The sequence below is a fragment of the Natrix helvetica genome (genome assembly GCF_964273705.1).
Source record: "Natrix helvetica genome assembly, chromosome: 2".
Lineage (NCBI taxonomy): Eukaryota > Metazoa > Chordata > Lepidosauria > Squamata > Natricidae > Natrix > Natrix helvetica.
Genome location: NC_138552.1, coordinates 167,377,249 through 167,393,055, shown reverse-complemented (window position 1 = coordinate 167,393,055; position 15,807 = coordinate 167,377,249). Strand labels below are relative to the sequence as shown.

Genomic DNA, 15,807 nt, shown 5'->3' with positions numbered 1-15,807 from the left:
TGTACGATGGTGATTGAAAGTTATGATGGCTTTGGAAAAAGTGCTTTACAACCTGTACTTGCACTTATGACTGTCGCATGATTACAGTTTAGGCACTTGGCAACCGGACTGGATTTATAATCGATTGCTCCATCTTGCAGTCACATGATCACAATTTGTGACCTTTTTTGCCACTTTCCAATAGGAAACAGGAAAAATTATCCATTGGTTCATGTGATTTGGTTCACAACTATGGTAACAATAGTTGTGAAATCAGGTCTGGTCACATGATGATTCGTTTTAATAGAATAACCGAGTTGGAAGGGACCGTGGTGATCTTCTAGTCGGACCCCCTGCTCAGACAGGAAACCCTTTTGCAACTGCCTCAACTTTCAAACAGAAATTTTGGTCCCCAACTATGGTTGTAAATACAGGACTATCTGCACTCCAGTTCATTCAGAGTCCTTCAAACATTTTGTGTTTCTAAAGGGACCCTTAGGTGGATTTTTTTTCATCAAGTAAACCTAGGCTAACCTTCCATTCTTTTTTGTTAGTCTGTCTATTCTAGAACAAACAGAAATTCCTCGGCTTTATAAATATGACGCATCAGTCATTGGACTAGGCAGAAGGTGTAACATCTAATCCAGATCATAGCCATATGGGGCATATCAATAGCGCTGATATTTTTAGCTCTAATCAGAAAATTGGGAAAGAAAAGATTTGGGCAAGATTGGCTATTTTTGATCCTGAGCAAATTGGGATTTGGGGGAGTGGGCGGGTGGGAGTGTAATTTGTTTTACCCTGCATTTCAACATGTGCTGTTTTTCAAGATCCGAGGTGAGTGTTCTGGTCCTTATTCAGCTGTTGAGTGAGCTCATCTGGCAGATGAAGAGCGAGGTCATTATTATGTGGATAACACCCTATTTTCCTAATGTAATCTGAAGGATGTTTGGCTGCAAGGGTATAAAACCGATGCCTGCAATGGATGCAATTAATTCCTGGTGATCTACTGTTCATCAGGTCTGGTGATTCTCAACCTGGTTTGGATATACTGGTTCGTAGCTTAGGGTGCAACTTCGTATTTTATCCGCTAAGTAAAATTTGTCATGCTACTATAAACATTTCCAAAGGCACCATGCAGTGGCTTGACAAATAGCATATGGGTTTCGAGTAAATCGCAGTCCAGGTTCAATATGAACATATGTCTGCTGGAGAAAACTAATTCTGTGAAATAGTTCTCTTGCTCAAAGATCAGAGGTGGCTAAAAAGGAGAGAGAGGAAGTGAAAATTAGCCAAGCTTTAGACCAAAATAGCTTGTTGTCTGACAACCCTACAAGATAATTACACTGACACACAATAATCAGCACCTAAAAGCATGTTATACCGAAAAGAAGAGAATTGGAATGAGTGTGCATAATAAAATAGGCTGGCATGATAACAGCAGCTAATTAACCTGCACAAAGGAAGAATGCAAAGTTTGCATTTTATATCTCGCAGTTAACAAAAAAAAACCAGGAATAGGTGAGAAATGTAAAGCTTCCGGGAGAATGTGGCCTGCCAGAAGCGGTCCATAGATTATATAATAAAATCTATAATGTTTTAGCCGTATTCCCCCTAATGGCAGTTCAGTCTGTATCTAGGCAATTCTCCAAAGCAAGCCAGGAGGAAGGAAATTCTAAAACAGGCAAAGAGTTAAAGTGGCAGCCTCAGGAAGGATGGCGAGATCCCATTAGGACAGCCTCCATGCTGAATATTAGAAAAGGAAAGGGAAAAAAAAAAAAAACCACACTTCTCTGTAATGTCTCCCACAGCTAAACAAAACTATTCTGATTTAATCAACCAAATGCCCTTTTCTGGTTGTCAGCATTGCAGGGATCTGAAAATCTGCAGTATCAGCTGTTTCAGAGCAAACTTACATTCCTCTGGTATTGCTTAACTATTCTGGATAAAAATCAAAGCATCCTTTACGCTTAATAAGAACTTAATAGTAAGGGATAGAAACCCCACGCTTACTAATTGCAATGAAACGTAGGCACTCTTAGAAATCACGAGATAGAAAAAAAAAAGGGCAGAGTTTAATGGAAAGGAAAACTAACTGCGAAAAAAAAATCAAAGTCTTAGAATAAGAAAATGTATAGTATTCTTAAAACTTTCTGGTATTATTAACATGACTAGAAGCCTGCATTTGACCATATAGATTAGCCAGTTTATTCGCTTCTAAGCTACATTCAAGGTATTAGGACTTATTTTTAAATAAGCTGTAAATAGCTGGTATCAGATATATCTGAAAGGGCATCGAACTTTCACATCTGTTCTCAAGGCCTTTTCGTGGCCCTTGATAAAAGCATTGACCATAAACTTTTAAAAGCATTGACAATCAGAACCCTACATTTCTTTGGATGTTGGTGCCTTAATCTCTTGCCTAGTTACTTCCTTAATTAAAGGCAAGCCATTCCAGACCAGAAGAGACTTTATCAACAATGACACTTTCTCCACAAGCCTTTTTAATTCGTTTTAATAGTTTTAAGGATGTGCTACAGTTGGTTGTACCCCAACTGGAAATTTTAAACAAGGTGGCGGGTAGCACGCAAATGTTTTAAAGAAGCAAGGGGGTAGGAAATGTATATAAAATGAAATAAAAATGTGTTGTTTTTAAAAAAAATTATTTTAGGTGACACGGGTGAGAAGGGGGAGAGAGGATTCCCAGGTCAAGGGCCCAAAGGCTTGCCAGGAACAACAGGACTCCCTGGTAAGTATTGAAAATGGCATCTGGACATCCAAGAAATGAGAAAACTATTTCACATTAGAAATCCCATTTAACACAGTGCTGGAAATAAAGTAAGGTGACCAGATTTTAACATTGGTAAAGCGGGACACCATTGACAGGGGGGGGGGGGGGGCTCTTGATTAAAAATTTGGTCTACATCCTTGCACCCACAACCCTTTAGGGAAAAAACCCCAGGGGTCTTCAAACCTGACAGCTTTAAGACTTGTGGACTTCAACTCCCAGAATTCCTCCTCCAGTCATGTTGCAGTGACATCATCTGCGAGGATCTGCTCCATCTTCGGTATTTTTCACCATGGGCAGGGCTGCCGCTGAAGATGCCGACGAGCCCCTGCCACCACCAGAATAACTGCTGCCACCTCCTCCTCCTCCTCCTCCAACAGCACCAACACATTTGCTGCCTGGCACTGCGGCTGAGGTGAAGCTGCGAAAGCTTCCGCTGGTGCCTCCGCCTGTGTCAGCAGTGGCGGCACCACCCCCTCCGCTCAGAGCACCTGAGCTGGGCCCCGCGTTACCCCTGCCTCCTCCTCCTCCTCTGCCTTCCTACTGGCTCCAGCGGCCTCATAGCTCCTCAAAAGCACGGCGGAGGAGAAGGGGGCAGGGGTAACGCAGGGCCCAGCTCAGGTGCTCTGAGCTGAGGGGGAGGCGCCGCTGCCACGGGCAGGGGCGTCAGCAGGAGCTTTGGCAGCTTCACCTCAGCCGCAGTGCCAGGCAGCAAATGTGGTGGTGCTGTTGGAAGAGGAGGAGCAGGAGGCGGCAGCAGCAGTTATTCTAGTGGCGGCCGGGGCTTTGGGGGTTCACTTCAGCCGCAGCGCCAGGCGCAAGCGGCTAGGACTGGCTGCCTACAAAGGACCTCCCCAGGCTTGCTTTGCTGAACATGGGGCGACTGACAATAGTTTGAGCGGGCGTGGCCGGTGCAAACTACCATCAGTCGCCTCACGCTCATCAAACAAGTCCGGGGAGGTTCTTTGCAGGCGGCCAGTTCTAGCCACCTGCAAAGGACCTCCCCAGCTTCCGGAGCCTGTGACAGTAGAAATCACTGTGTGGCACTTGCAAACTGCTGCGCGGTGTTTTCTTGCCACGTGCGCGACTGCGCACCTTACCAAAAATCAGGACTTTTTAAAAACGTTGCAGGACGTGGGACAAATTATTAAAAATTGGGACTGTCCCGCCAAAAGTGGGACGTCTGGTCACCTTAAAATAAAGGCATCTGCTTTGAAGAATGATCACTTCTCTCTCTCTCTCTCTCTCTCTCTCTCTCTCTCTCTCTCTCTCTCTCTCTCTCTCTCTCTCTCCCTCCCTCCCTCCCTCCCTCCCTCCCTCCCTCCCTCCCTCCCTCCCTCTCTCTCTCTCTCTCTCTCTCTCTCTCTCTCTCTCTCTCCACACTATTGGAAGAAATGTTCATCTGGGTTCTGTTCCAAGTGAGAAGAAAGACACTGGAAACATGGAGGCTATTTGGAAAGATGGTTTGATGATGGACAGGACCATATTGTTTTTTTGGGTGGGGGCTTGGCAAATGGGCAAATGGGTGATTATATTTTATTATACCCATATACCCATACACACACACACCACACACATATATACATACTATATTATATTATTATATACATACATACATACACACACACACACACACACACACACACACACACATACAGTATATACATACACATATACCAGTGACGTGCGGTGAGGTTTATGACTGGTGAGGCACTGACACAGTGCTGGGTTTCAAATATTTTTAGACTTTTGGACTTCAACTCCCAGAATTCCACAGCCAGGCATGCTCAGTTCCAATTTAAAGTGACAGCATTTGTTTTTCTCCTTTGCTCCTTCTTTCTTTTTCTTTTTCTTCTCCTTCCCCTCCTTCCTCCCTCTCTCCCTTCCTCCCCCTCTCTCAAACACACACACACACACACACACACACACACACACACAGGACTGGACTATCTCTCCTACCCCTTCCCTCTCTCACTCACTCTCAAACAACCCCCCCCCACAAAAGTTGGATTGGATATCTTTTCCAGTGGCTTGAAAGCAGCTCCTCTGCCATCCCCCCCCCATTCCCCTGCTGCCTTTCCCAAACACCTCCACCATTGCAAATGCAGCCTGCTGTCTGGGTGGGAAATGCCTGGAACACAATAAAGCCCACCCACCACCTCCTGCTGGCAGGCTGGGGTGAGAGGAGAGGTAGAGAAGCCGGAGGGGAGCCGATCCGAGCCTTCAAAAAGAAAGAGGCTGGGGGGAAGTGTGTGTACTACAGCATGGCTCTTTGCCTGGCTTCCTGCCTCCTCCTGTGGTCTCCTCAGTGCTCGCTTGTGCTCTCCCTCCCCAAGTGTAGTTTGATTGCAGGTGAAGCCATGTTGCCTTTTCAAACTTGTAATCAGTGAAGCTGGGCTAGATTTTTATATAGTTTTATCCAGCTGTGTGTGTGTGAGAGAGAAATGAATAGGGGCCTGGGGAGGAAGTCACTACACTTGGGGAGGGAGAGCACCAGTGAGGTTAAGCAGAGTCATCCACGGTGAGGCAGCAACTAGCTCAGCTTTTTCGTTTTACTTTTTTTTTTTTCATGATGAGAGTGGTGAGGCTGTGCCTCACTTGCCTCACCTGACTGCACGTCACTGACATATACATATACATAGACCCTCTCTTGGGCCCCGTCTTAGAGTTTCCTGTTTTTGTGTAAGGGCAGGTATCCTGATTGGTTGTCAGACTCCCAAGGGGCCGTGCAGGGGTAACTTTGTAGGTTGTCTTGAGTCCCAGGCTTGGTTGAATCTTGCTGGGTGATGATGTAATGAAGAAGGTTTTGGGCAATTCCTATTATGGCTGAGGGCTAATCCTACCTTTGTTGGATCTTGGGTGAGGGTATTTGCTTATGAATAGACCTAGCCATCTCTTTATCTCTTAAGTGCTGACATCTGCTGTGGGATATTGAGGAGGGTGGGGCTATTAAGAGTGGGTCTGCTTCCTGTCTAAAAAAACATGTTTCTCCATTTCTTATCCAGGGAAGTATAATATTCTGCCTTTTTAATATTTCCTAGAATATTTCATTTTCCTGGGAGAAGGGTGGGTGCTAACTTTCTACAACACCTAAATATACCCATCACCCATTTTCCCCTCTACCCCCAATTTTTGGCCTCCTTTTCTGTTGCAGTTCTGTGGTCTCTGTTGCAAAAGGTGACTTGACTTGATTCATATGTAATACCAAGCCATCATAGGGTTGTTTTGGATTAGCATGAGTTAACCTATACATTATGATTTAGGAATCTGTACGAGGTAGGCCATAATTTTTGAACAAACCTTGGTTGAAACAACTTGGCTTAAATATTATGTGTCAACTCATCCGAAGTGTACCTCTTTTAAAATAGCCAGTTAGATCTCGATTATGGCTCTTGCAACTTAACTGTTATCAATTTTTCCCCTCATGCTGCTTTTTACACCTTTATCATGGTGGGCAAAACTGAGGATTTACAGTATAATAAAAAAAATCAGCTTGAAAACCAAGAAGCCATAAAAGAGAAGTATTAAAATCAGTTTCAATTGTGTCATAACTGCATAGTATGCAAAATTGCATGAGACAAGGACCAAGCACATATTGAATAAATTAAAAATACCAAATAAGCTTCCACTTAAAATGAGTTGTGTGAGGATTTGCAAATCCTTTAAATTGATTTTGGTGGCACTGCATTTTGAAGTTCAGCTTCTGAATACTGCATTGGGGATATAGTGAGAATGGTGGGGGGGGGGGAGGCTCTGCAAAAGTCTTCATTGGTCATAACTGAAGCAAAAGTGCCCTCTAGTGGCAGTAGAATACAAATAATTTGGCATTGTAAAAATAACCTTACGGTAACGCTGGATTACAAATAATTCTGCAAATAACCCCTTTATGTTTCTCTGCATTAAAAGTAAAATGCGTTCCTTTGTTTTAATTTCCTAGCAGACATTCTCCCACTTCTTTCCCCAGGTTACATTATATTTTCTATGTCACTCTTCAACTTCTTGTCTGCCTTCGTCAGACTAATCATTCCAGGAACAAATAGATCAATTATGAAAAGCAATTTATGGTATCTTTGTGTGCCCTCATGGAAAGAAGGATCTGAAAGTTGGGATGAACTATTGGGATCAACTACTATTTGCTGTTTTTGATTGAATAAACTACAGTTGGCTCGAGTCACTGAGCATACTAAGCCATAGACCATGGCTTACAAACTGGGATGATTTTGGGTGTGCGTTTTATCTAGTGTGATAAATCCAGAGAGCGAAAGTGTTTTCTCATTGGAGAAACCTATTGCCTATTGGCTTAGTAAAGGAGGGAAATTAGAACCCTACCTTCCCTTTCATTTAGAAGATGACTGTCTATAGCAGTGATGGCAACCCTTTTTTGCCTCAGGTGCCACCTCCATAATTTAATGTCCCCTAGCACCAGGCCCCTGCGCATGTGTGCGTAACCCCCCCGCGCTGCCCTGCATATGCGTGCACGGCTTTCTTGGAGCCTGGGGAGGGCGAAAACAGCCCAACACAGTTTAGTTTAGTTTAGTTTAGTTTATTTAATTTATAGACCGCCCCCTCTCCCCGTAGGGACTCGGGGCGGTGTACAGACCATTCGTAATCAAAACAATAAAATGACATAAGACATAAGACATGCAACATAAACAACTCACACACACGGTCTGTTATAAAATCCCAAAACCAATTAAATATTAAGAACAATTTTAAAAACCCATTAAAACCCCAATATAAAATTTAAAAATTTAAAAAGCCATCCAGGAAGGTTTGAATAGATGTTAAATGCAGTTACGATTATGGTTGTAATTAAGCCAGACCTGCTACTCAAAACAGGTGGGTCTTGAGTTTCTTGCGGAAGGAGCGGAGATCAGAGGTGGTTCTAATATCGGGGGGGAGGTCGTTCCAGAGGGTTGGGCCCATCACAGAGAAGGCCCTACTCCTAGGCACCGCCCGCCCGCACTGTTTAGCGGATAGTACCCGGAGGAGGCCCTCTCTGTGAGAGTGGATTGGTCGCAGGGATGTATGGGGACAGAAACCGGAAGTTTGGGAATGAACTTCCAGGTTGCCCATTGCGCTGTTTTTCTCCTACCGGAGGTTTTCCTGAAGCTCTGGAGGGTGAAAAACACCAAAACTGAAGGCTGAAAATCAGGCAGTGCCTTCAGAAATGGCTCTGCATGCCATCTGTGGCACACGTGCCATAGGTTCGCCATCACAGGTCTATAGCAAACTTGAAAACTTTGAGATGCACAGACGTCAGTTCCCAGAATTTCCTAACTAGCATGTTAGCTGAAGAATTCTTGAAGTTGAAGGCCACATTCCTTAAAGTTGCCAAGTTTGAAAAACATCGGTCTATAGCAAGGGTGTCAAACTTGTGTCGTCACGGTGTTGTCATGTAATGTATCAGGACTTTTCTCCCCCTTTGCTAAACCAGGCGTGGACAGGATGTGTCGCATCTGGCCCTGGCCTGTGAATTTGACAGTCCCAGTCTATAGCAACAACTGTCCTGTGTTAAGACTTTGGAGGTTCACTTTTCCAGAAGACCCAGTTGTGTATGAAGCCTCCACTAATACTTTGCATTGTCTACATGGGGTTAGATTAACAGGAGAGATCAAGGCTGATACAATCATCCATGCAAATAAGACTTTTACAATTACAACAAAATGATCATTAAATGCTTTTTCTAAACTTACGGCCTGGTTTTTATCTTTGCAGGAGAACCCGGCAAGGCCAGTTATGGCACTGATGGCCGGGATGGTGAGAGAGGCCCACCTGGAGCCAGTGGTTCCCCTGGTATTCCTGGTCCTCCTGGCCCTCCAGGCCCTCCTGGTTATTGTGAACAGTCAGCCTGCACCATGGAAGCTGGATTACAAGGAGGGCAGAATGTGAAAGGCCCATGAAAAATGTAGCATTGCACAAAATGACATGAAGCCATCTTTGATCTGCAGCTATCGACCAACCACCAAGAGACACAGTCTAGAACCGTGTTTTTCAACCTTGGTGACTTTAAATCCTGTGGACTTCAACTCCTAGAATTCCCCAGACAGCTATTCTGGGAGTTGAAGTCCACAGGATTTAAAGTCACCAAGGTTGAGAAACACTGGTCTAGAAAAATCAGACTCTAAAAAATACAGCAAATCCTATCAAGGCCTTGACAGATCTAAATGTTCTGATTGTTCCCGCCATCTGTTTCCTAAAACGGTACAAGACAGTTAAACGTTTCAAAATGGTGCTTACAAAGTGATGCCAAGTGGCTTTTCTTTTGTTTTCTTTCTTGAATTATGATGAAAGGCAGTAGATGTTTTTTCAGCTGTTAGTTCTTTGGGGTTCCTAAAGTACTTACTTATAGAGTACAGAACAACCATCTCTTGTAATACACCGGAATAGTAAATTGTCCCAATTTCTTTCCTTTCTCCAAAGGACCCATTTTAGTGCTATAAGTAGCCTGAGATTTAGATTTAGTAGTCACCCTGTTTGAAAAGTGCTAATTTCTGAAGAGTTTATATATATTTATAGTGCTTCAGTGCCAGGTTTACCGGGAATATGTCAGGTGAAATAAACTTAGTTTTCTATTCTGTTTGAAACATCTAGAAGTTTAACCACTGCGAAAGGATTTTTAATCTTTTGAGAACAGTTAAAATTTATAGCTGAGTTTATTTATTTATAAATTCCTTGTCTCTGATTGTATACAAATGATATAAACAACATTACTCAATCCTTTGCATTTTTATAGAAGGTAAATGGAAGTAAAACAAAGAGCATTTTTTATTTCCCTTTTTGAAAAAAATTGGAAGTGGTAAAAAGCAAAACAAGTATATAACATCCTCCAAAGGTTGTAATGCATTTTGAGCATAGCTTTATTTTTTCATGAAACAGACAATTATCCCTATTTTATGAAACACATGATCTGTCATTTGTAATTCAAAAATAAAAGTACCCTTTTAAAATAATAAACCCCACTTTTCCTGTTTCTTTTTGTCTAGTTTGTGTGTGTTGAAAATGAACTATATGGTTATTTTCACCTTTGCCTTCTTGATAATTTATTTCAATGAATCCTTCAAGTTGGTATTGCCCAGGTTGTTCAAGATAATTTATTTGCATAAACTACTGTAAATTGCTTTTTTTTTACAAGTAGCATACAAAATACACCAATGATCAAAATACAGTCATAGTAATTGTGCTATTTCTTATAAATTCACGAAAGTCTGTACAAATATTTGTTCATGGCAAGCGCCAGCTGCTATGTTTGATGATAGATAGAAAAATAACTGAAACCATATACATATACATACATATTCATATACATATTCATATACATATACACATACACATACACATTTCCATGACTACTATCAATTAGAGAAGGGAGGAGAATTCCATGCATACTTTTGGCCAGAGTCAAGTCTCATATTCTTGCAGCTGCCATGTGAATGTGCATGTCATTAACCTGCCGTAATTAATTAGGTCATCCCTTGGGAACTTCACAGAAATATATATATGTATATGTATTTGTATTTGTGTTTATTTATTTATCAGCACAAATACAACACACACACACACACACACACACACACATATCAGTGACGTGCAGTCAGGTGAGGCAAGTGAGGCACAGCCTAACCTCTCATCATCAGGGCAGCGAGTCATTCGATGGGAAACTTGCCTTTTGGGAGGAATGACCCAGCTTGGCTCCCGCTTTCGATCTGCCGCCCAACGACCGAACGGAGAAGCGAAGAGGCAGGAGAGACAAAGCAGGAGCCAAGCCGAGTCATTCCTTCCAAGAGGCAAGTTTCCTATCGAATGACTCGCTGCCCTAGACTCGAGGGGGGGGGAGAGGCTTCCTCCGCTCCGACCGCTCCCCATCTGCGCTGCCCTCTCCTGACAAGCGCGCCCCGGATTCCGCGCAGCTCTGGCAGGCGGTGCCGTGGCCGAATCCCAGGGCGGAGGGTGGCAGGTCGCAACTGAGCATGCCTGACTGTGGAATTCTGGGAGTTGAAGTCCACAAGTCTAAAAAAATTGCTGCCTCACTAGCTATAAACCTTACCGCACGTCACTGATATATATGCAGGTCTTGGTGTATTCGGGTCTTTTCCCTTATAAGATTGAGAGTATCTTGGCAACGTTTCGACGAGGTCCCACTCGCCATCTTTAGGCTGGTGCCTTTCGGCTTCGTGCTTGTGTGAGCAAAGCGTGATCGGAGCTGCCGTCTTTCTATAAATATTGGTGGGGGTGTGTGGAGTGCTGGCTTCATTGCTGTAAGTGGAATGGGTTGGCTATGTTGTAACATCTTGATTAGTTGATGGAGTTTATGTTTGCAGATTAGTTGGCTGTTTCATAACATCCTGTGTGGCTGAGGTACTGGCTGTGTGCCTATTGTTCTTTTGGGTTGTAACGACCTGGGTAATGGGACCTCGTCGAAACGTCGTCAAGATGCTCTCAATCTTACATGGGAAAAGACCCGACTACAACAAGACCAACATACCTACACCCGGGAAAATCTACGAAAATATTATATCTATCTATATCTATCTATATCTATCTATCTATCATCTATCTATCTATCTATCTATCTATCTATCTATCTATCTATCTATCTATCTATCATCTATCTATCTCTATCTATCTATCTATCTATCTATCTATCTATCTATCTATCTATATCTATATCATCTATATCTGTATCTATCTATCTATCTATCTATCTATCTATCTATCTATCTATCTATCTATCTATCTATCTATCATCTATCTATTTATCATCTACACACACACACACACACACACACACACACATACATGCTGTGTCTTTACCTGTGTAAGATTGAGATTGTCTTGGCAACATTTCGGTGAGGTCTCACTCGCCATCTTCAGACCACCAGCACCAGCTTGAAGATGGTGAGTGAGACCTCACTATATATATATATATATATATATATATATATATATATATATATATATATATATATATATATATATATATATATATATATATATATATATATATATATATATATATATATATATATATATATATATATATATATATATATATATATATATATATATATATATATATATATGCTAATTTTCATGTGCTGGGAAATCAAAGTCAGGTGAAAGAAAGTGGGTTGGTTAACACCTACTTATAAGATAGAACCCACCCAGTTTAGATGAGATCTTACATTACTTGATTATTTTTCCTTCCACTTTGTTGGCAGTCATTCTATGAAAGTTATGCTTCCAGAATAAATGAATTTCATTTTTTTTGTTTATTTAAATTTGTTGACCGGCCAATTCTACTGGAATCTAGTGACTTAGAAAAGTAGGAAAAATAGAAACATTGACTCACGCAGGCAGCCCAGCCTAAAACAATCTAATAGATTGCAAAATAGGGGTCATTGAACAAATAGTAAATATCAGTCCCAGATCTGGGACCAAAGGGAGGCTTGCAAAGGTTTCTGGAATCCTAGAAGGGAGGGTGCTTTTCTTTCTCTAGGGAAATGCTATTCCTAAGGCTGGATACCATACTCGAGAAAGCATGCTTCTCATGTCCCACAAGAGGACAGTGTTTAATGGAGGGGACCTTGAAAACCTTAAGGTTATCAATGTGATAACCAGTGCCTTCAACTGCTGGAAGCCAACTGGCAGTTAACGCAACTTAGTTAGCAGTGATGATGAACGGGCACCTATTACTGCCTGTGCCACTGCATTTTGAACCAGCCATAGATCCTGGGTGGTCTTCAAGAGTAGCCCCATGTAGAGTACATTGCAATAATCCAATTCTGAGGTGACCAAGGCATGAATGTCTGAAGGACCTCTTGATCGAGGAAAGGATGCAACTGGGTGCATAAGCGTCATGTTGCTGTCATGTGACATTTCATGACATTTTCCACTTAGCGGAGCTGGGTGGGCGTGGCCTGTGCATGACGCATCTGGCCCAGAGGCCTCCAGTTTGACAACCCTGGACTAGAAAGTGTAACAAAATGAAAACAATATCCCAGGGAATTCAGAAATAGAATACTTAGACAATCAGATAGAAATAATCTTGCTCAAAGAAGGACCCCAGCAGGATGGGAAGGAAAACAAAATAAAAACTGGGCCAGTAAATAAGGCTATAGCTTAAATGAGAGATGTTGCTGACATTAGTTTGGTTATCGCTTTCTAAGATTCTTCAATAAATAATACAAGTTCTAAATTCTTGGGTTTTCCTGTGAATGTATCTAAGTCCTGCTTGAACGAACGAAGTCTGGCACAAATGAACTTAATAGAAAATGCAATGGCTTTAAAATACACTTGAGTGCTTTCATGGTCTATAACTCATCTCATATTCAGGAAACAGGTATTTATTAAATTGGGGCCTGTCCTTAAGCAGAGTGGAGCAGCCATTTCAGAAGAAATAAGTGAGGCAACAACAATACACATCAGAGAGGCAGAACGCTGTACAAGTTTATTATGTTTCCTAAGTGACCTGTCACTTATCATACATTAGATAAGAATTACCAGTTACAATCTAATATGAAATTGCAATCTAAAACACATAATTATGTATGTATGCATCAGTGGTGGATTTCAAAATTTTTAGAACCTCTTCTGTAGAAGTGGCCTGCTTTGTGGGAGTGGCCTGCCGGCCATGTGACTGGGTGGGAGTGGCTTGTTGGCCATGTGACCGGGTGGGAGTGGCTTGCCAGCCACGTGACTGGGTGGGCATGGCCAACTTGTAAAATGTGGTGAAACTCACTTAACAACGCTCTTGCTTAGCAACTAAAATGTTGGCTCAGAAACTCTGGCATTTGAAGCACGCAAGTCTAAAAGCTGTCAAGTTACAAGACCCTTGCACCCCTAACCCTTTAGAAAAAAAAACCCAGGAGTGTTCAAACTTGACAGCTTTAAGACTTGTGGACTTCAACTCCCAGAATTTCTCCTCTCGTTCTTCATCTTGATGATGTGCGGATGGGCGGGGGGAGGGAGCTGGAACCGGTTCTAAATGGCACAGTAGATTTGTGGAACCTCTTCTATAGAAGAGGTTAGAATTGGCAGGAACCCACCCCTGGTATGCATGTATGTATGTGCATATGTATATACTAGTCTATATGTATATAATGCCTTTGTCCTCCAGTAGCAAAATACCTTAGATCTGGCAACAGTCAGTAGAGAAAATGGTCTCATGAAAACTACTTCTGCCTTTTAAACCATTTTAAAATGTCGATTTCCTATGTATTAAAGTGCATGAATTGTAAATTGGTGCTGTAATTCTATTTTCACCTATTACCTAGGAGTAAATCTGTGGAATTCAATGAATGTTCCTTCTGAGTCAAAATGTTTAAGATTGTGTTATAAATTTGTTAGTAATATTTATGGAGCGAAGTGCTCTGATTGCACTACTATATACACTATTACTCTCAAATGCTCTAGAATCTATTAAAGAATTTGCATAGGATCTGGACAGCATATAAGGAGAAACACAACCTTCATCCTATGGTTCCATCAGTAATTTTTATTTTATTTTAAACATAGCAGTAACTTAAATAAACAACAGAAGAAACTGAAAAGAGAATGAAATATAATGGAAATTGTTGAATGAAATTTAACAATATAAACCAAGTGGAAATACAAATTCTATCAAAACTTTGAAATTGAATTTTATAAAATTCTGAACCAACTACAAATTAAACGTGGCTAATTTAAAAAATAAATAACCACAAGTTCACTATTATAAATGCATACACTCACTCACACACACACACACACAAATCTGTCAGCTTCAATTCAATGCCATTCAAAATTAATTTAAGACCAAAGCAGATAAGATACCATATGCAAACAAGTGAAGTTCTCACTTGTGGATTTGAAGAAAACAAAAGTAAAGATGTAAGGACAATAATAAGGCAATATTATTTAGTAATGAAAAGGCAACAATAAAATTTGCCTCCACCAATTGGTGTGAGCACATGAGATAAATAAATATTTACATAGAAAAGTTCAGAAAATAATTTAAAAGCATCCGTATTTTATAAAAGAAAACAGCAACAATGAACCAAGTTCATAATCTAACAGTAAAGTAAGCATGCTTAAACTCAAAAGATCAGAGAACTAAGCACCTTTAATTGTTAGACTGTGACATTCATTTTGGTTCCTGTAAAGTTTGTACATCCATTTGGTCTATTTTATTTACCATCTTTCCTTACAGTTTTAAAATTCACTCAAAAACATTTGCAGTTGAAAGCTTACAACCATCATCATAATGACCTGTGTTTTCTTAATGGTTATGAGAGGTATGAAACACCTGTGCTGTGTATTTATATCAAACACATTTGCATGGGGTAATAAAGTGTAAGCCAAATTAAAGACAAGAAAAGGCAACACCTAGGATTATGTTTGCTAAAACCAATATTTTTATATAAAAATATTAATATTAAAATTTGAGATAGATAGCATAAAGCTTCCACATCGGTACCAAGGCATTTTCATTTATGGAAAGATTGAAATACATACTGCTTCTATAAAGAAATGGGGAACAAAATGGGGATCCACAGAAATCCAGTAAGGATTCTGCCCCATTTGCACACACACAGATGTGGAAGGGGCAAGATTGCGCCCAAGGCTTTGTTTCCCTATTATGTACAACCTATGCTAAATAAATGGTGATTATATTCAAACTATTCTGGAGGGGGAAAAATACAGAATGAGGATTATCCAGCCAAAGATAAGCATTATCAAATCCCTTTGATTCAAAGGGGAGATATAAGCATCTGCTTAAGTTATCTCCTGCTGAAAACAATGAGATTTAAAGAAAAAAAACAAATATAACCTTGCCTGAATTGTTCCCTTATTTATACATTAATTCTAAGACCAAAAAAAAAAAAAAAAAACAATGATAAATATATTATCTTGTAAAAAAAAAAAGGAAACTTGAACAAGGTTATTTATTATTTAGTGCACAGTTTCCTATCATATATGTATTTTTAGAAATCAAACTATTAAATCATATTCATAAGTTAAAAAGAAAGAGAGCTCCATACTACAAAATTGTAGTAATT

The 15,807-nt window shown here is 40.8% G+C and overlaps 1 protein-coding gene across 1 annotated transcript in view; it reads left to right on the top strand.

The window, feature by feature from the left end:
• COL9A1 (collagen type IX alpha 1 chain) overlaps positions 1-9,718 on the top strand; it is a 91,989-nt gene extending 82,271 nt beyond the window's left edge. Inside the window, exons 37-38 of the mRNA XM_081941995.1 lie at positions 2,651-2,728; positions 8,486-9,718. Of these exons, the coding sequence (XP_081798121.1) occupies positions 2,651-2,728; positions 8,486-8,670 (263 nt within the window). The 3' untranslated portion in view covers positions 8,671-9,718. The remainder of the gene's footprint in view (positions 1-2,650; positions 2,729-8,485) is intronic.
• Positions 9,719-15,807: the final 6,089 nt, after the last annotated feature.